The sequence below is a fragment of the Chanos chanos genome, chromosome 15 (assembly GCF_902362185.1).
Source record: "Chanos chanos chromosome 15, fChaCha1.1, whole genome shotgun sequence".
Classification (NCBI taxonomy): Eukaryota; Metazoa; Chordata; class Actinopteri; order Gonorynchiformes; family Chanidae; genus Chanos; species Chanos chanos.
Genome location: NC_044509.1, coordinates 14,571,773 through 14,591,760, shown reverse-complemented (window position 1 = coordinate 14,591,760; position 19,988 = coordinate 14,571,773). Strand labels below are relative to the sequence as shown.

Below are 19,988 nucleotides of genomic sequence, written 5' to 3'. Positions count from 1 at the left end.
TGTGATATGTCATATGTTTCCTCCGGAGTAAGGGATACTAAAGGGATTAGAGTATGGAACGAACCATTTTCTTATCACCATATTTTTGTTCTGTGAATAACAATCCAACCGAACAGTGAAATTAAGGAGCACAATTGCTGCAGAAAAGTTTTATTTAATAATTTTATATGTACATATATTAAAAAAGTTGTAATACGCATAATGATAGTTTGGGTATGGTCTCCATGTGCTTTTATGTAACATGAGCAAGGGCATGAAATGCACTCCAGTGAACATGAATAACAATTTTAATGAGGACTACTGTAACCCAATGCCAGAAATATTTCATTTTTAGGCTATAATTTGAAATGTTTTACAATATTTGGAGGAGCATGTGTGAAATGTACGCCTGTCATAGCGATGGAGATTATTCTTGTTGGGGAGATTAAATAGGTTGAATTTTACGCATGCAAAAAGGAAAACAAACAAACAAACAAAAAAGGAAACTTACACCACAAACTATGCAGTGGTACACGATATACAAAAATGCAGAGAAAGCAGAGGATAGATAGTAATAAGTGCCTTTGTTTCCTTAAGACATAACCAAAATCCTGGTATTAAGTTACCCTTCTCTCACTTCCTGTCACATGACACATTTGACATATTAACCCCATTTCAAAATTCTGAAGGGCCTCCCTCCCCTTGTTCACTCCCTTTTCAAAAACAGCGACTGATGTATCAGCTGGACAGGTGGAATCAAAACGACGGCCATTCTAGCAAGATCGCTCCCATCCATCTGTTCTTCAGGAGGATCAGTACACCTATACAGTTAAGGAAAATATATTTAGGGAAACCTCCAGGGAGTATTGAAATCAGGACCTTGCTTTGCCCGTCAAGGACGGATTTGAACGTGACTCAGTGGAAGAGGACGCTCTTGTCTGTGCTCCAGCTCTTAGTCCAGTGCGCGCGGTTGATAATGATGGTTACCATGACAACGCAGAGCAGGCCTAGAATACCTGCAGCCACAGACACTCCCACCACCACTGCCTCACTGCTTCTGGATTGGCCAGAGACTGTACAGAGAGCAAGAGAGAGAGCAGAGCAGAGAAGCTTCACTCAAGTGTGGCAAAATAAGTCCTGAGAATAAACTGACATTAAAAACTGAAGAACAGTTACCATAAATACTAGCATGCCCGATGCTGATCGGAGGTATAGTAAACATAGCCAAATAAAATTACAACTCTAAAATTGTGGATTTGCTGTGGACATTTCTCTGTCCAAAATCATAGCCTCGAAATGGGTTGTAATACACGGAGAAAGAAAGAGTTCGAACAATATATGGTAGTTGAAAAAAATGTGTACATTTCCAGAGCAGCATCACCACCCAAAATCTCAACATAGTCATTCACAATAACAATACCTTCAGAGGCAGACTCCTCCAAAGCACCTAAAAATATAAAGCAGAAGTTTAGGAGTCTGAAACCGAGCTCATAAAATTACTTCTGTTGACCACACCCTTAGAATTCGCATTTAGTTACTTTGAAAAGAAAACACAACACACTTCAGCATACAACGTACAAACACTGTACACGAAAACACACACAGACACACACGCACATGCAAATGCTCACAGATACACACACGCACACATACAAACACTCACAGATACACACACAGACACACACACAATTATCTCACCATTATCCACTACAGTCCTGATTGGCCCAGACGTAACCATGGCCACATCAGTCACTGAGGTGCTTTCAGCAGACTGGGTCTCTCTCTTTCTCCTAGAACCATTTCCTGAGCAGTTCTGGAAAAAAGAAGTTACAACACAGTTATATACTTATAGACACAGTTGTAGACATAGTTACACAGTTACATATGAACAAGACATTAGACAATGCATATGTATAACTTGATATATAACTATTCATTCATATTTGTAAAAAGAAAACACTGGAAAAGAGTCTTCTGAAACGCAATACATCAGTATGGCTTCTTACATGAAGCCCACTGGAAATATTGTGTGAATACTAATCATGGACATGAATACGTTTTTGGTTTGTAAGTTCAGACTCAGTGGAGCTGTAACATGGTAATAAGATACTAATGACATGTATGTAGATGTAGAGCAGAATACAATTACAGTTATCCTATAACAGCAGAAAAAGAGCAGAGCATGTTAAAACAAATGGGCCAACTGACATCTTGCAACTGGAAAGGTGTCACGTAACAGAGTTTCATGTAACAGTGTTACTGACGTCACTCCACACATGTCAAATGCGTAAAAGTGTCGAGTGTTTTATATCTCACCCTTGCCAAAGATTCTTACGTGAATCTTATCTTGCCTAAGTGTGAGAAGATGGCGTACTTTAGGTCGAACTGTTCCTCTTTAGATTAGAATTATCCCCCTTTTCCCGAAAAGTTCGAGTGTACTCGAGTTACCTGATGTAAAGAATTGCAGAAGGTCCTCTCACATAGCCTGGTGGCACAATGCAGGTAGAAGGTGGAGACGGTCTTATTCTTGTGTTCTACAAAACGGAATGCCTCGAAGGAGAAACGGGCCACCTGACTCTCTCCGTTCAGCGCTATCACTGTCTGTCCGTCGCGATTACACCTAAGAGTCGAGACAACAGAACCAATCCATGGAAATTACACTCCTCTACCTCCTGACAACCCCTTAAGCTCATGTATCTCTGTGAATGTCCGTTAAATAAAGAAAAACGTTTGAAAAGGTAAAATCTTTACGTAGTTCACGCACCCAACAAAGAGGTCGTAGTAAGTGCTGTTAATTGGGTATGGGCTTGTAGTCGCGTAGCATCGATCCAGCAGGACATTGAACCTACAGAGAACATTTCTGTCAGTAATCTCTTTCGAAGATTACAATTGAGGATTCTTTTTCTTTTCTTTTCAAATTAAGAATGACTGACTACAGACCTGCATTACTTTGCACCAAGTCCTCATTCAAAGCAATAGAAAGAGTACGCTGCTGAAAATACTGTAGATTTTAAGAGTATACCTCTGTGTGAGGTTTGTGGCTCTGACTTCAACAAAAATCCGAGTTTTCAGCCTCAGGCCGTTGTGTGGGATCTGGAGTTTGGATGTGTACGAATTGTCCTGCGGGGTCAGAGAAGTGAAAAAGAGCAAAGAGAAGTGTTTCAGTAGATCTTAAATCAAAGATAACAACAGTGATTTTATTACAGTTTAAAAAAAAAAACACGATAGAACTTGAACAATCATATGTTGTATGTGAAGAACTGCAGTGTGAATTTAACCAGTAATAATTGTAATATATCTTTTGAAAAATACCTCATAGAGTTGCATGCTCAGAGTGCTGATAAAACTTCCATTGTTGTATTTGATGGCCAGACTCACACCTGATCTGGATTTGAAATGAGAATAAGTCCAAAAATGTTTTATGTAGAGCAAAAAATAGTCACAGTTTTAAACATGCAAGTCTGCATTGTCTCCAGACAACCACATAAGAGGTTTGTATTCATTCTAATAGAGGGGTCAGCATATTTTTAGCTCCTTTGTTTAATCATAAATGAGCAATGAATCTTTGAACGTGCTGTTTAACTGTGACCCACAACAATTAACCATCATGGCCTCGACCTCAATGAGCATATCCAGAAGAACATACCCCAAAACAAATCACCATGAATAAAATGTTTGATTATATATGTTTCCCGTGTGATGAGTTGAAAGGACCCAAGTCCAGATCATATCACTCACACGCTCATCTCGGTATTGTTTATCAGGTACTGTAGTGGATAGCGGCAGGAGAAGATGTACATTATTTCCTGGTGGTAAGTAATGGTGCCCGCGCTGGGATCGAAAGAGTTGATCATTCCGGAGATATTGACAAACTGGATGCTGGAAAAATCTGAGAACAGTCCAGTGCCAACCTCTTGAGTAATCTGCATGTGTGGAAATGGGTATGATGGAAAATATGAGAAGGAGCACATGCATAAATATTTTGTCTCTCGCTGAGATCAGATTAATAATGCAAACCATTTGATTTCTTTTTACTTAGTCCAAACATCTGAAATGACGATGAGGGAGTTGACTAACACTCATACATAACCACATAATTGGCTACGGATTCAAATCTGATACCATGAGCTTGTTGGAACAAACTGCAATAGCTTCCTCGGTGAGAGAGAAATTAAATTTCAGCACAGGTGGGTCGACTGTCCAGTCAGGGGTTCCTTTACACTCAGGTTGGTTGTATTTTGCATTGAGCGCCATAAGAGATTCATTGTATCCGCCAAAGTATACAGGACACAGCAAAATCTCCAGCATCATCCGATCAGTGCCACACGTAACGGTAACATCAGAATTGGCTGTGGAATACAATAAATAAGTAAGTTAGTAAATAAATAAATTTAAAAACGCTTCTCTTAGGGCGAGGGAATTTTGTCATAGTGTATAATAACAATGAGATGACAACAGAAGGCTTTTACCGACTCAGTGGTTATAAATCTAATATCAAAAACCAGATTGAAGCATATCAGCTTTTCTAAAACAGTCCACACAGGTACTCTGGGTCTTTAGAAACAAGAAAAAAAACAAAAAAAAAACACCCTTATCAAATTGCTGGGTGGTGGTCCCAGATTGCTTATTGGGTTCCACAGAGAGAAAAAAGTGAGAGAGATCAGGTATGGAAGGGGCATGTGTAAGAGTGAGGTGATGGAGTATATCTACTCTTACTGACCCGCCTCTCTCAATGTAGGGTGTGTGCTGCACACATTCTGAGCTTCACTGGGAAGAATCAGGGCAAGCTGATATAGAAGCAAGCCCAGCCACATTGTCCCGGACCTGGAGGGGAAATCCGAGGTATCAGACCACTCACCTTGACCCCATTTCACAAAACATTTCACAAATCCTCACATGCTAAAGGAAAAAAAAAAAGTTATTTGAACTTAAAGTTATTTTGAAAATCTCTCTGCTTTAATACATATTGACATTATAGAGATGAGTGAGAGTGGAAAATGCATGTTGTCTTAGTTTAAAACGAAGGAGTCACGTCATTCGGACAACACTAAAATATAAAGAGTGCGACATGTGCAAATGCTGTTTGTATCAAAACTAATTTAACTCTTAAAACAAATTAAATCATTAATTACTATAAGCTGAAATCCATAACTGAATACAAGCAAAAAATAGCAACATTTGAAGATCAACACACAATATATTGGCTTTAACATTTTCTTGTCAATGGTATTTAATTGCTATTCGGTATAACATCTATAGGATAAATAATGAATGTGTTTTAAGTGCATGTGTGTTACCTTTTATAAGTATACCTTCCTTCCCCTCTTCTCTTGTTCTGTTGCTTTCTCTCTGGTTGAAACACAGCTATTTATACTGGCCTCCTTTCTGACAAATGGGTGTGAAAGAAGGCACCGGAAACAAAACAGGGGCTTCTCAGAAGAAAGGGAAAGCCAAGAGAGTGACAGGAGCAGCTCAAACACCCGTAGTATATGGTCAGTATTATCTAACATGTCTGGAACACTAAGTTGATATCTTTTGTATCTGGTTCCCAGTGCAATCGTTAGTGTTTTGTGAATTCTGCTCCTCTGTGAATGCATTCTGTCATCTAATACATGTTTGGGCCACATTAACGCAATATCGCAGTATTACGTAATTCTTATGAACCAACTCTGCTCGTTAAAACACAGAAATTTAGAGGAAATATCACATTATGGTTAATAATCACCTTCATCAAAATGGAAATTTTAAACTGCTTAATGTTTCTTTATTTCGATTTGTTTGAGTTTTTCTTGGACAATGCAAATCTTTTAACAATTCAGTCAATTAGCTAAAACATTCAAAATGACCTAAAACACTGGTTTAGGTACAAAGATATATTAAGTCGTTTTATGCTCTAGGTAGCAAATTGTAGCAGCTGTGTCATTCAGATTGAGAGGATTTGCTGGATCCCAAATGCTTAATATCTGTGTCCACTGTAAAAAATGATTTGATCAATAAGTTATGCTAACATCTTTCTTTAATTCAACTTCAACAAGGTTTTTAAGTCAGTACAATGAAATGTAAATGTGAAGGTGCCAAATGAACTAGTAAGTCTAATTTGATTTAACTTGAAACTTTAAGGCAGTAATTGAACTTAAGTTTTTAAGTTGAACCGGTGGACATTTTTCACAGTGTTGTGACGTCTGTGAACAAATAGGAGGCTAGGAAATATAATTTATCTGTGTCTGTTTATAATTAAAAAATTATATTAATCATGTTCACTTCTTAACATTTTTGGTACTCAAGCCAGAATGTGTTGATAAATTTTTCAGTAGGTGTTTTTTTGTGTGTGCGTTTGATTGTTTTTTATATCAGTCATTATGAATTGACGGTCATTATCCAGTACTTAATATGTAAATACCACAGAAATATTGAGCGCTGTCAACTACACAAGGTGTTGAAGTCTGATCTGCTAAACATTTCACGGAGCACACGTCCAAAAGATGTTATCTCAAGCCCTGTTACCTTCCTTCAGTAGTCTCAGATTTCATTTTCTCTTCTGCTGATTCCCTTGTGACAAAATGAAAATATCATATATTCAAACTGTATTTAAATGGCAGCTTCTCCGTGGGGGGAATGAAATAAAGGAGTACACAAAAAACTAGGCTATTACAGCCTCTGAATAACAAATCTCCTTTCATCACTGGATTATGTGTGGATTATATGTTTAATGAACACCAGCTTTCAGAAATTTATACTCTGAGTGAGAAAAAATTAGGTCTCTTCAGCGTATCAGCTTATAAAGATAGATATTACACCCATTCAAAGAAATCCCTCCATCTTAGAACGTCATTTGAACAAAGAACTTCTCTTTTAAACATCATGAAAGACGAGTAAACAATGCTTTACACATGATCCCTCACAAAAGTCTGCCTCGTGATCAAGTATCTCTGTACAGCTATATTTCATACTACCTGTCCTGGCGTATAGAAAAAAAGCAACAACAACAACAACAACAACAATAATAACAAACAAATCATTAATTGCAAAGTAGCCCTAGCAGCATGTTTTCTTTTCTCAGTTCAATTTTCCGTGTAAAATACAGTAGTCGTGTAATGTCAGTTTATTTCAGGAACGATATAGCCTATTTAGGCACAAATTAATAAAAGGAACTCCCTTTGTGGTTTTCTGTGGTGCTGTTTGCTTATTAAAACGGTGATTGCCAGCAGTCATTACCGACTGTGGCAGTGCTACAAGTAATATTATATTACGGCAACTGACACTCTCGGTCATTCAGAGAAAGGTACTTCACTTAGTATTGCTTTCACTTCCCGAGGGCACGGATCATTAATATGCGGCAAAGCCGCGATCAGGCCTTATCCCTCATTATATTTTTGGTAATACAATCTGGATACATCACAGAGAACAAATTGTACTTCGGTCAGTACAAACGAGCTGTTTTAAAGATGTAGGGGATTAGCCTGCAAAAAAGGAAAAAAAATAATCATACACGCTTACATCTTTATTGGCGCAAAGATTCCGGTTTAAAGCCAACCGAGGTCAAAAATCATGATACAGGAATTATAACGTGGCATGAGCCTATATGTTTATTTCTTCTATTCGATATCATTGTGCACAAACATTCATGATTAAGACATGAGTGAGATTTGTTATCAGAACAGTGGCCACGCATCTTCCACCAAGCCATCAGTAAGGTTACAACAGCTGCCACCTGGAAATTTACACAGCGCACCCCCCCCGCCCCCGATACTGAAACAGCTCTGCTGCCATTCAGTAAAATTGGAATATATTTAACATGATGGAAACCCACTTGTGGTTTAAAATGAGAACAAAAGGCTTTCACACATGCAAATGGTTAAAAACCTTTTTTTTAAAGAACATTCGACATTAACAGGAGCGGATCACAATCAAAATAAACTGCCAGCCTCAACTGCAACACATCGCACTGGTTTCGTTTTCCTTTCGTAAAGCAAGCCGTATATGCACAAAAATGCACTGAGAGTTCAGAGCAGAGCTGTTAGACGATATCAGTCAACAGTTGATTGATTGTCATCATTCTCCTTTGCGAACACTGAAGTTGAGTGAAGCCAGTCAATCTCGTGCTCCTTCATTCACTTGGAGCTCGTATATTTCGTCACGGCTTTAGTGCCCTCAGAAACGGCATGCTTGGCCAGTTCTCCCGGTAGCAGCAAGCGAACAGCGGTCTGGATCTCCCGGGATGTAATAGTAGACCGTTTGTTGTAATGGGCAAGGCGCGAGGCTTCGCCAGCGATGCGCTCGAAGATATCGTTAACAAATGAGTTCATGATGCCCATTGCTTTTGAGGAAATGCCTGTATCAGGATGGACTTGCTTTAGAACTTTATACACATAAATGGCATAACTCTCTTTCCTCGTCTTGCGTCGCTTTTTATCTCCTTTCTTTTGCGTCTTGGTTACAGCTTTTTTGGATCCTTTTTTAGGGGCCGGGGCGGACTTTGCGGGCTCGGGCATCTTTATTTCCTTATGCGTCGACCTTACAATGTCCGGACTCAGTAGACAATATGAGATGTCATCCGTCCTGTATTTATAGTGTCGGCATGCAAATCTAAGCGAAACCATGGATCGGTCCTATTGGAGTTTCCGTTGATGTCGCGCAACACATGACTTCCTCCGATTGGTTCGCTCGCTGCGATTTAGCTCATCCAATCAAGACAGGCTTTGGGGTATAAATATCAAACCCTGCTTACATCATCATGGAAAAGCTTATTGTCAAGTACGGGGATTCCCAGTTGCTGAACGTGTAATACTAAAACAAAACAAAACAAAACAATGTCTGGTAGAGGTAAAACCGGAGGAAAAGCCCGAGCAAAAGCGAAGTCTCGCTCGTCTAGAGCTGGGCTACAATTCCCAGTCGGACGTGTTCACAGATTACTGCGCAAGGGAAATTATGCCGAGCGCGTAGGCGCTGGCGCCCCTGTTTATTTGGCTGCAGTCTTGGAGTATCTGACCGCTGAAATTCTCGAGTTGGCCGGCAATGCTGCGAGGGATAACAAGAAAACCAGGATCATCCCCCGTCATCTTCAGCTCGCCGTCCGCAACGACGAGGAGCTAAATAAGCTTTTAGGGGGTGTTACTATTGCCCAAGGTGGAGTACTGCCAAATATCCAGGCTGTGCTCCTACCCAAGAAAACCGAGAAGCCAGCAAAAAGCAAGTAAGCGGCTTACAGACCCAGGACATCAGACAAAGGCTCTTTTAAGAACCACCCATTCTCATCGTGTTTTAAGATATTTCTCGTTCTTACACTGCGTTATTGTCCTCGTTCTCGATGAAGGAGAAAAAAAAGGTGTAAATCTGACTTCGCCACGTTCGCTATCGTTGGACTGTTTCCATACCTAAGCCAACGCACTTTGACGCACTCCATATCTTCAGATGCGAGCCACCAGCATCAGGCCTAATGTTAGTGGACTTGTTCATCTGGCCATAGCGGTGGACTGTCACTCAGACTACAAGTTGACTCATTTGTTGGTGAAGTGAACACCACGTTTCATTGTTTATGGACCAATGTAGGTTGCCTCTCATTGTTTCTGAATGCGTGTACATCGTATGGTCAACTGTTTCTGTTTTAAATAAATGCTTTGCATTTGTACAAAGTGCTTCTGTCTGGACGCTGTGTGTTGTCTTTCATACTATGTAGTATAGCAGGATCAAACATTAGATTGCTTCGAATTGTGTCTTGCAAATCAAATACGATGCGAGATCTTCGTACAGTTTACTCCAGTATTACAACTATGTTATGTATAGGTTATAAGGCTTTACAATGACACAGAATCAACTCATTTTCAAGTAAGTGCGTTTATTCAGCCTGCACTACCCAACAAAGCAGGTTCTACATACATACTATGCATTCATACATGGGCATTTAGTCAGTCTGAACAGCAATCTGCTGTGTCCACGTCACTGTATTGTAATTATACTCACAACTTATATACATCCATGGTTCAAGTGTTGAACCATTCAAAACCTTATGTAAATGAAAGAAACTAATTATTTGAATGACTGCGATCCCTGACACAGACATCTTGATCACTCACACTTGTATCAGAGCAACTTAAAGGTATCATGTTTTTAAACAGGTTCCCTGTCAGTCATCCACATTTTTCACGTTAACTATTTTCGTACCCTTCTGTTTTCATGTCATTTAATCCCAATTCTTCGTTTTGCTCGAATGTTCTCGTGTACTTCTCGATCTTCATCTCTGGATCAGGGTCAGGGGCATATACATTCTACAAAAAAAAAAAAAAAGCGTCACATAGACGGTCAGTCTTCAGTGAAAATATCATTAAAATACTTTTTTTTTTTTTTTTTACACTGAGCAAGAAGGTGCTTGACTTACTTGGAGATAACTGTTCCCAGCTGGATCATCAAGAATAATATGGGCATCTATTTCGCCTGCCATAAGCTATGAGACATTTTTGCAAACAGAGAATTCAGCATAGAATGTAATAACCCATTGTACCAAAAATATCATGATGAATTATTGAAGAATGCCTTGCATTTAAATGGTTTCAAAAGAACAAAATATGAACTGTTTCATTTACACAAAAACATTTCAACATACCATGTGGGTACAGATATACAATGTTTTAAAGAAGAAGTAAAACAAATTTATTAAAACTACTTTTCATATCAAACTGACATCTAGGATATTTTGACCAAAAATATTTTGCATCTACCTAGCCATACATTACTTGAGGTCACCACAGCCTGACAATCACGTTGGAAATATGTATGTCTAATGTAAAGGGACGGTTTAAAATAAGAGAATGTTTCCCAAACCTGATCAAGCTTTTTCCCGAAGAGCTGCAGTTTCTCAGTTCTCTCAGAGGTGGAACTGTCCCCGCAAGTGAAGGGGTTTTTGGAAACAATCTGCAATGAAATCGAGACCAATGAAAGCACCGAGCCGTTTCGTATACAAGGCTTCCGTGTCAGAGGCCTGATGATAATTTCGAAAAGCGAAGATGCTAACCAGATCTTTGATGTCTTTGAGAAGTCCCTCTAGAGTGGTGAACTTTCCCCCCAGTGCCGCCATCCCCAGCTCAAACTCCAGCTCAGGAATCAGCACTTGACACGTCTCTGACTAATAAAACACACATGAAGATCTCATAAAAGGTACAGTTACAGAAAAAAAAAAACCGTAACGACACAAGAGCAAGACTTAGTATGTTTCTTTCGTGTGTTATGTTATAGGCAGTATGTTATTACCACGAGCTCAACTTATGCAAACACATTCCTTTCTCTACCAACTGTTTTGGTAACGGTGTTGTATTCTATTCTGAATTTTCATGAATATAACCAAAAGACACATTAACCTTATGAAAGAAATTCCTGTGCTGTGTGAAGTTAACAACGCATTAGAATAAACATTTCTAATGGTTGTTTTACTTACAGGACTCATATACAGGACGTATTTTTGAGGTCATATGAATGGACCTCTATGACCACAACTCATGTCACTGCACCAGTTTTTTTGTTGCTACAGCCTGAATGTTGGCTTTACTTTGAGTTTTTTTTTTAATACAAAAGGAATAAATGGAATACCTATTTTTCCCCAAACACGGTACATTTCACCAACTCTGAGTTGTTTCAGCCTAACTGTTACTTTATTTTACCTTTCCATTTTATCTTTAAAAAAAAGAAAAAAAAAGAAATGTAATACCTCTTCCTGTTTTTTCCCCCCCCCAAACAAAACACATTGGAATGCTAAAAGTACCTTGAGCAAGTCTCTCGACATGTCTGAGGGATCGGTAATATGAAGAGTTATTCTTGTGCCCTGCTCCTCAGTGGCCCCTCCTGATTTGACCTGTTCAGTGAATTACACGGCATATAGTAATCACACACTCAACAAAACACGGCTCCGTCGATTTCGAGTTTTCACAGAATATCGAGAAGAAGCGTGACATTCCGAGAGACAACAGCAAGCCATCTACCATTGAACTGAGACACAGACCTCATTGGTCCGATGCCCACAGCTGTCGCAGTTGGTGGCCATGATAATGACTTCCTTGAAATGCGGGATTTCTGATGTATAGTCAAGGAGGGAGTACGATATAATGAAACAGACTACGCACAAATAAGTCTTCTCACTACAGCAACTCCTGAGAACATTAAACGCTTTTGACTTTGAAGGATACGGACAAGCTTCATGTTCGTAGAAGCCGGGGCGTTACATTCCGGACAGTTTGTGTCAAACACCAATACCTGAGAAAGAAATCATGAAGTTAAATCAAACGACCAAACAAAATGGTAAAAAAAAAAAATTAACTTTAAAACAGCTAAAATATACACCTCATTTCTCATGGTATCTATATCATCGCCGGATTTTTCTTTGTCCTCCTCGCCAGTCTGTTCATCCTGCATGCAAACAAGTGATCAAGTCAATATAATGCCAGAAGCCACCAGACTGAAAAGAACAAGCAGTCATGCCTCGACATTTACTGGACAGCGAAATTCCCTTCTAAGGACTTCTGAAAGCGACAAATACTTTTGCCACAAATTAATCACTTGGTCATGGCAGAGTAAAGTTGTACAAGTTAATGAAAAAAATTGTCTCAGTTAGTAAACTGCAGGGCTGAAACATGTACAAGACTTCTGTGAAAAGTAATCAGATGTCTCATTAGATAAAACAAAGCTACGAGGCACGCTAAAATTTGTGTTGTAAATCATTATCTGAGATAGCTTTAATTAGCACACATCGCATTAGCACAATCTGAAGTTCAGAAAATGTCATTTTAAAAAAACAAACAAAACAAAACCAAAAAAAAAAAAAAAACCAACCAGAGGTGTGCATTTCATAAACATAGAGAAGAAGAACAAATGAGGCGTCAGGGATTTGAAGTTTCCCTTTTGAGTAATGTGTGACTATGGAGTTCTCACCTCTATTCCTAGTGTAGCATTCTGCTGAGCGGTCCTTTTGTAATGGCTTACAGACAGTGCTACATCTTTCTGAGGTGCATGTGGATTTTCTACAAAACTGTTCCCAGAGGGATCATCAATAATCTAGAGAAAACGAAAACACTTGACTCAGTAAAAGATACATTATGTACTTAAATGAAAACATGGGTAGTGTTATTTTTGGATTTAAATGCTGAAATGTGTGCGAGATTATTAAAATGACCAGCTTGATATTACACAAAAATCAAATGAAATATACAAAAAAAAGTTAAATGTGTAGTTTTAAGTCCATTTCTGGAATGGTGACACTTAATGAACCCTAGTGTGGAATGCAGATGAACTCCTTGGAACCTTTTCAAATAAGGGTTCGTTAAACTTTAAAAAGTTTCTCATTTCAAATCAATAGAAATTTTTTTTACAGACTCACCAATGTAAACTCTTCTTTGACGTCTTTCAGTTTTTTCAATTTCTCAATGAATTCCTCTATTTTTTCTGCGACAGCAGGATCAGTAGCCTAAATCACGATGAACAACAATAAAAGATCTTTACAAAACTCAACAATTCACTTATCAGTGAGATATTAACATAGATTTTTTTTGTGAAGAATGAGAAAATACAAGCATGTACGTGTATCAAAAGGGTTTAAGTGTTGTAGCTGTGCAGTACAGTATATTCAGTTAAGTATGAGTAAGAATGAATTTAACACTGAACACACGCAAAGGGTCCTTATTGGTTAACACTGAACACACACAAAGGGTCTGAGAGTCATGTTAGGTTCACATGATCTGGTTATTCAGATCAGGTTATTTAGACCAGTGTTTCTCAAACTATGGGCTGTGGGCCGGCACCGGTCTGCCATGAGGAAACTGCCGGTCCGCAGAGCCCTGGCGCCGCGCCAGTCAAATTGTGCTCGGTGCTTCTGTCACTCACAAGGTGAAAATAGTAACATTTTATTCAAGATTCTAGAATGTTAAGCAAGTTCTCACGGGCAGGAATGCTTAACATTCTAGAATCTTGAATAAAATGTTACTTTTTTCAAAGCAAGAAGTTCAGTCAAGGGGGCGGGGACCTGGCAGTTTCTTCAGCGCCGGTCCACGGCCCATAGTGTGAGAGACACAGATTTAGAACTTTGATGAAATCTGCTGAAAACTCCTTACCCTTCTTATTGGTTGGTCTTGTTCCAAACCTGCCACTGCTCTGTCAATGAGGCCTTCAATAGTTGACAATGCTGGAAAATGATTGCAAGAACATTAAGAACTGCGCAAAACATTCACTGAAATTTGAATGATCCATTAACAATATCTGGTCAATTTGGTCCGCTTGCACATGAACGGATGTTGCTTTTACTTGAGTGCATAGCATTTAGCATAAGCAATTCAGGGGAGCTATCATAGAGGCATAAGCTATGGAATCACTGCAGTCTTTTAAAAAGCAAAAGCTCGTATTTAAGGTGAACCTGACCCACAAATGTACATATTACCCATGGTTCTTTGTTACATGGAGTTATATAGAGCTCCAACTTCAAGACTATACAAAAATGAAATATCATTGTCCACCCAACTATTTAAAACACACACAAAAAGGTGACAGAACTTACAGCCCTTCTGTGTAAAGGCAGGGATTTCAAAGTCCAACTCCGGTATTCTGACAGTTGCACTGTCAGCCTTCACTACCTCACGATTCATATCCTATAGACAAAAAGGGCGGAAAAGCGGAAGTAACACTAGCCAGAGTTCTGGATTTATTGGCGTTCGATGCAGAAGATCAGACAGCTTAGATTCCATGTCCACTCCGGGGATGACAAAGCATCACTATGAACCTTGATTCCGCCTAAAGCAAATTATGTTTCTGACGCATTTGATATGCATGACATATCTCATAAACGTGCCCACTCCTGATCCCTCCCGTACCTCTTTTGACTTGACTCGTAGGGAGTAAGTGACGCCCTGTTCTTGTATGCGGCCGGCGGACTGTATTTCGGTATTAGACCAGTGACAGTTGGCACACGTGAAGGAACTGATGATAATCTCTTTGAAGAAAGGAATTTTCGTGAGCAGAAGACGCGTCGTTCCCTTGGAAGATGAAACAAGAGACGTTTAAGCTTCACATGTTTATTATACCTACGATGACAGTATTACAATAGCTAAATATGTTTATCTGCAACTTGAGCTTGATGAGGGAATTATTCTCTGCCGCAAAAAAAAAAAACGCATTAATGAGGTTAAAATACCCAGCTGATTGACGTTACTTACATTCTGATAACAGTTCATACACAAACTCTCTAGAACTGTTGGTTGCATCTCATCGTCGTCTGCACTTATGTCCTTAAAAATTCCGCCACCACGTACATGCTCCTCTTCGATCGCTGACATCTTTTCTGAAGGTTTTAGCAGTTAAGGTTGAAAAAGCTGAGACCTAAGAAAACGTAAAATTACTGCCTCCGAACTACTCGACCATACGTCTTACTAGAAATTTCTCAATGATTACATCCAGCACATTGGCGTCTGCATGCTTGAGGAAGTGAGAGTGCACGTGGACAATATTTACCGGGTCAAAGTTTGAAGGAATATCAAATTAAAAGTCATTTTGCCTTAACGTACCTATTACTGTACGAATGCCACGTAAAGTAAAAGCTGGGTCTACCAATGTTTTCTGATGTGCGGGTTTTCATGTGTCGACAGGTTGTACAGTCAGTTTAGACAAGGCCATGGTAAGCAGAGATTGATTATTAATGATCTGATCCTTATAGCCACGGTTTATGTCTTATATTTAATTTAATATTATTACTTTTATGGAGAAAAATACATACGTTACTTGGTGAAATGAATTAGGTACAACAGGTTTTACTTTCTATCAGACAGAGTGAAAACCTTTAATAGATATTGTACTTAGTGAATTGTGTGTTTTTGTAGTAGGTTTTGTCGTTCATTTAATTATATTGTGCCAAGAACGTCAGTGCCAGCACCACAAACTACCATCAGAACCTTATATTATTTTACGAGTTTTTTTTGCAAGGTAAGAAAGGCAACTTAAAGTATATAGCACTTCTGGAGAGTTTCCCCCCATCTTTCCTACATCCTTATTCTTTCTTCCATTCTTTATTACCTCAGAACCGAAATGAATGTCTGTTTTCAAAGCAAAGAATAGATCATCCCAATATTTATGAGGAAATGGCCATACTACCGCAAATATAGCATCTTAAAGCATTTTTATATTCACCAACTTACAATACAACGTATAAAACAGACTGATGGTACACCTCTCTCTGTGTGACTCTCTGTGTTTTGGATTTTAAACATTCTTGGGCTCATTACTCGTTTCAAATCTGAATCTGTTTGCACAGCGTAATAGTAAAACAGGAAACAACCCAACAGAGGACAAAGGACATTGAAACATTGTTATTTTTATTTCGGCAAGGCTCAAAATTTATTGCTAACTTTAATTCACACGTTACTTTCACTTTGTTCAGCGAATAGCACATATTTCAAGTTCTCCTAAGATAGCAGTCTTCATCCCTTTTTTATTATACATTGCATATTCATTAGGCTCATGGGATACTTTACTTTATTATTTTATTCATGGATCATCATTTCTTTAATCCACTTCTTCAATTGTTGGCCCAGAGGATCCACCTCCAGCAGGAGCTCCACCAGCTCCTGGGAAGCCCCCTGGCATTCCTCCTGGCATCCCACCTGGCATGCCTCCAGCACTCTGATACAGCTTGGTGATAATGGGGTTGCACACCTTCTCCAGCTCCTTCTGTTGATGTTCATACTCATCCCTCTCAGCGGTCTACAAAACGAAAGAAAATGTGTTTGAAATGGAGACCTAATGACGAAGTGGAAAAAGTTGAAATAGATGTCGACTAAATTTAAATTGACTAAACTCTTTGATCTAATTTGTGAAGCAAATCTGATGTACCTGATTCTTGTCAAGCCAGCTAATGATCTCATTGCACTTTTCCAAGATCTTTTGTTTGTCTTCGTCACTGATCTTGCCCTGTAATTTTTCATCTTCAACAGTGGATTTCATATTGAAAGCGTAGGACTCTAGGGCATTCTTGGATGACACTTTATCACGTTGGAGATCATCCTCAGCTTTGTACTTCTCAGCTTCTTGCACCATGCGCTCAATGTCCTCCTTGCTAAGACGACCTGTTCAGCAAACATCAATATTTGGTGAAATGAACTTGAAGCAGTTTATAGCTGACAGCAATACTGGAACAGTGTTTTAAGAAGACCGTTAACAAAATGGAAGGACTCAGCATTGTAATTATACCTTTGTCATTGGTTATGGTGATCTTATTCTCCTTGCCCGTGCTCTTATCAACAGCAGAAACATTGAGGATGCCATTGGCATCAATGTCAAAGGTGACTTCAATCTGAGGGACACCACGGGGAGCTGGGGGAATCCCTGTAAGCTCAAACTTTCCCAGCAAGTTATTATCCTTTGTCATTGCTCTCTCACCTTCATAAACCTGTTGGAAACATTTAAAGTTAAACGTATGAGCTCTCTATTTTATCATGTTCAAAATAATGCCTGAAAAATGATAGTCTTTGGATGTCATGACCCAAACATGCTACAGTTAAACTGAATCACTGTAGCGAGTCGAGACATAAATGAACTGGATCTGACCTGAATCAGCACACCAGGCTGGTTGTCGGAGTAGGTGGTGAAGGTCTGAGTCTGCTTGGTTGGGATTGTGGTGTTACGCTTGATGAGCACAGTCATGACCCCACCAGCAGTCTCAATTCCCAGGGACAGCGGAGTAACGTCCAACAGCAGCAGGTCCTGCACGTTCTCAGACTTGTCACCAGACAGGATAGCAGCCTGCACGGCTAAGAAGTAAAGGAGAGAAAAAAAAATGAGAATACAAATGCAATTCTGAACTATTACTACTCAAACATCAAAAGAAGGTTCTTGAGATTTATTTTGTCTTACAGTATATGATATCACGATGGTAATTCAATTACAGTCGTAAAAAAACTTAATAAAGCTACGTATTAGTCACCAACCTGCTCCATAAGCCACAGCCTCATCGGGGTTGATGCTCTTGTTCAGTTCCTTGCCATTGAAGAAGTCTTGCAGCAGCTTCTGGATCTTGGGGATACGAGTAGAACCGCCGACAAGGACAATGTCATGGATCTGAGACTTGTCCATCTTGGCATCACGGAGTGACTTCTCAACTGGGTCCAGGGTGCCGCGGAAGAGGTCGGCATTGAGCTCCTCAAAACGAGCCCTTGTAATGGAGGTGTAGAAATCAACACCCTCATAGAGGGAATCAATCTCGATACTGGCCTGAGTGCTGGAGGACAGGGTGCGCTTGGCTCGCTCACAGGCGGTGCGGAGACGGCGAACGGCTCTCTTGTTGTCACTGATGTCCTTCTTGTACTTGCGCTTGAACTCAGCAATAAAGTGATTCACCATGCGGTTGTCGAAGTCTTCCCCACCCAAGTGAGTATCGCCAGCTGTAGATTTGACCTCAAAGATCCCATCTTCAATGGTTAGGATGGACACATCAAAGGTTCCGCCACCAAGATCAAAGATCAGAACGTTCCTCTCAGCACCAACCTAATTGTTCAGAAAAAGGTTTAAGCTCACCTGCTAGCAGCTGAAGTGACAACACTTCAAAATAAATGGATCATGGACCTCACCTTTTTGTCCAAACCATATGCAATTGCTGCCGCAGTTGGTTCATTAATAATACGAAGCACGTTTAGACCAGAGATTGTTCCAGCATCCTTTGTTGCTTGGCGCTGAGAGTCGTTGAAGTAAGCTGGTACTGTTATTACAGCATTTGTGACAGACTGAAACAAAAAGCCCAAGAATTAATCAAAGGCATCTGATTTGACTTAATCTAAAATAATAATCTCAGTCTTTGTGGGAATACTCACTTTGCCAAGGTAAGCTTCAGCAATCTCCTTCATTTTGACTAATACCATAGATGAAATCTCCTCAGGATAAAAGTTCTTAGTCTCCCCCTTGTACTCAACCTCAACTTTAGGGCGCCCATTGTCACTGATGACTTGGAATGGCCAGTGTTTCATATCAGAATGAACCACGGGATCTTCAAACCTTCTGCCAATCAAACGCTTAGCATCTGAGACACAAATAGACAGATAGATAGATAGATAGATAGATAGATAGATAGATAGATAGATAGATAGATAGATAGATGCATACATATGTTACGTACGTATATACATCTGAAACATATATGCATACATAGAAAAAATGCTTTCATTTTGATAGTTCCCTGTTGGCAGGAACCATAGACGGCAAAACAAAGTAGCCAAATATTTATTCTGGGAGAAATTTTCAGGACTTTACATACTTACCAAATACTGTGTTGGTGGGGTTCATTGCAACCTGGTTCTTGGCTGCATCCCCAATCAATCTCTCTGTGTCTGTGAATGCCACATAGCTAGGCGTAGTCCTGTTGCCTTGGTCATTGGCAATAATCTCAACTTTGCCATGCTGGAATACACCTACACAGGAGTAGGTGGTCCCAAGATCAATACCCACTGCAGTTCCCTTCGACATAATCTGTGTGTCAGAAATAAAAAGACATAAGGTGTCAATTACCCCGCAGTTGGCAGATACAACTACTCACACTCCAGCCATACAGATTCTGAAGCCTTTAATTGGTGGCTAACTGTGCAATAAACTCGCAAATTACAATTCAGGGTTATGTTGATTGAAAACATATTCATTTTAATAACCACGCATGAATGGGCTAATATATGCTCAGAAATAAAACAGATTTGTAGCATTCCCTTAAGCATTTGAAGGTCAAGCAGCCATTTTACATTCAAGTAAAACGCGCTATGAGTTGGGGTCACTGCAGCTACAGTCAGGAGGGCAGAGCTCTTTGCAGCATTATGGTTATCATCAAACTTTTGTGATAAAACGTCAGGACTACATTTAGGGACTGCAACGTGTATTTATTAGAAAAAAATAGGCTTACTAGAATTATTTATATAGCCTACAACACGATATTTTTCCGTGCCATAACTGTATTTTTCCGAATTACTGCTTTATATGAACCCAAAACACTTTAATATAATAGGATAAAG

The 19,988-nt window shown here is 39.4% G+C and overlaps 5 protein-coding genes across 12 annotated transcripts; 1 reads left to right on the top strand and 4 right to left on the bottom strand.

Annotated features, from left to right (window-relative positions):
- Positions 1–894: 894 nt before the first annotated feature.
- Positions 895–4,793, bottom strand: LOC115829001 (zona pellucida-like domain-containing protein 1). The gene is made up of 9 exons (XM_030793113.1): positions 4,700–4,793; positions 4,102–4,328; positions 3,718–3,902; positions 3,292–3,364; positions 3,002–3,099; positions 2,744–2,824; positions 2,428–2,599; positions 1,651–1,792; positions 895–1,052 (listed from the first exon to the last, which is right to left on the bottom strand). The coding sequence occupies exons 1-9, from the start codon at positions 4,791–4,793 to the stop codon at positions 895–897; spliced, it is 1,230 nt and encodes a 409-aa protein (XP_030648973.1).
- Positions 4,794–7,467: 2,674 nt separating this feature from the next.
- hist2h2l (histone 2, H2, like) lies at positions 7,468–8,506 on the bottom strand. Its single transcript, XM_030792092.1, has one exon. It carries the CDS (start codon positions 8,469–8,471, stop codon positions 8,091–8,093), a length of 381 nt encoding a protein of 126 aa, XP_030647952.1. The 5' UTR covers positions 8,472–8,506; the 3' UTR covers positions 7,468–8,090.
- A 237-nt stretch (positions 8,507–8,743) lies between these two features.
- On the top strand, positions 8,744–9,614 carry h2ax1 (H2A.X variant histone family member 1). Its single transcript, XM_030792091.1, has one exon. The coding sequence runs from the start codon at positions 8,790–8,792 to the stop codon at positions 9,174–9,176; it is 387 nt and encodes a 128-aa protein (XP_030647951.1). The 5' UTR covers positions 8,744–8,789; the 3' UTR covers positions 9,177–9,614.
- Positions 9,615–9,884: 270 nt separating this feature from the next.
- Positions 9,885–15,351, bottom strand: zpr1 (ZPR1 zinc finger). 2 transcript variants are annotated; one of them, XM_030792089.1, is made up of 14 exons: positions 15,165–15,351; positions 14,823–14,984; positions 14,510–14,600; positions 14,070–14,140; positions 13,340–13,426; positions 12,895–13,017; positions 12,307–12,372; positions 12,153–12,219; positions 11,969–12,039; positions 11,732–11,821; positions 10,988–11,098; positions 10,798–10,887; positions 10,355–10,420; positions 9,885–10,244 (listed from the first exon to the last, which is right to left on the bottom strand). In XM_030792089.1, exons 1-14 carry the CDS (start codon positions 15,282–15,284, stop codon positions 10,125–10,127), a joined length of 1,335 nt encoding a protein of 444 aa, XP_030647949.1. In that variant the 5' UTR covers positions 15,285–15,351; the 3' UTR covers positions 9,885–10,124. The 2 variants fall into 2 exon arrangements, with proteins under 2 accessions (XP_030647949.1, XP_030647950.1); XM_030792090.1 differs by having other exon boundaries at positions 12,307–12,363.
- A 1,155-nt stretch (positions 15,352–16,506) lies between these two features.
- Positions 16,507–19,458, bottom strand: LOC115828176 (heat shock cognate 71 kDa protein-like). 7 transcript variants are annotated; one of them, XM_030792111.1, is made up of 9 exons: positions 19,251–19,455; positions 18,807–19,012; positions 18,567–18,719; positions 17,928–18,483; positions 17,548–17,750; positions 17,191–17,389; positions 16,834–17,066; positions 16,605–16,704; positions 16,507–16,565 (listed from the first exon to the last, which is right to left on the bottom strand). In XM_030792111.1, the coding sequence occupies exons 1-9, from the start codon at positions 19,453–19,455 to the stop codon at positions 16,507–16,509; spliced, it is 1,914 nt and encodes a 637-aa protein (XP_030647971.1). The 7 variants fall into 7 exon arrangements, with proteins under 7 accessions (XP_030647971.1, XP_030647973.1, XP_030647972.1 ...); XM_030792113.1 differs by having other exon boundaries at positions 16,614–16,704; XM_030792112.1 differs by having other exon boundaries at positions 16,507–16,580; positions 16,623–16,704.
- Between the last annotated feature and the right edge of the window lie 530 nt (positions 19,459–19,988).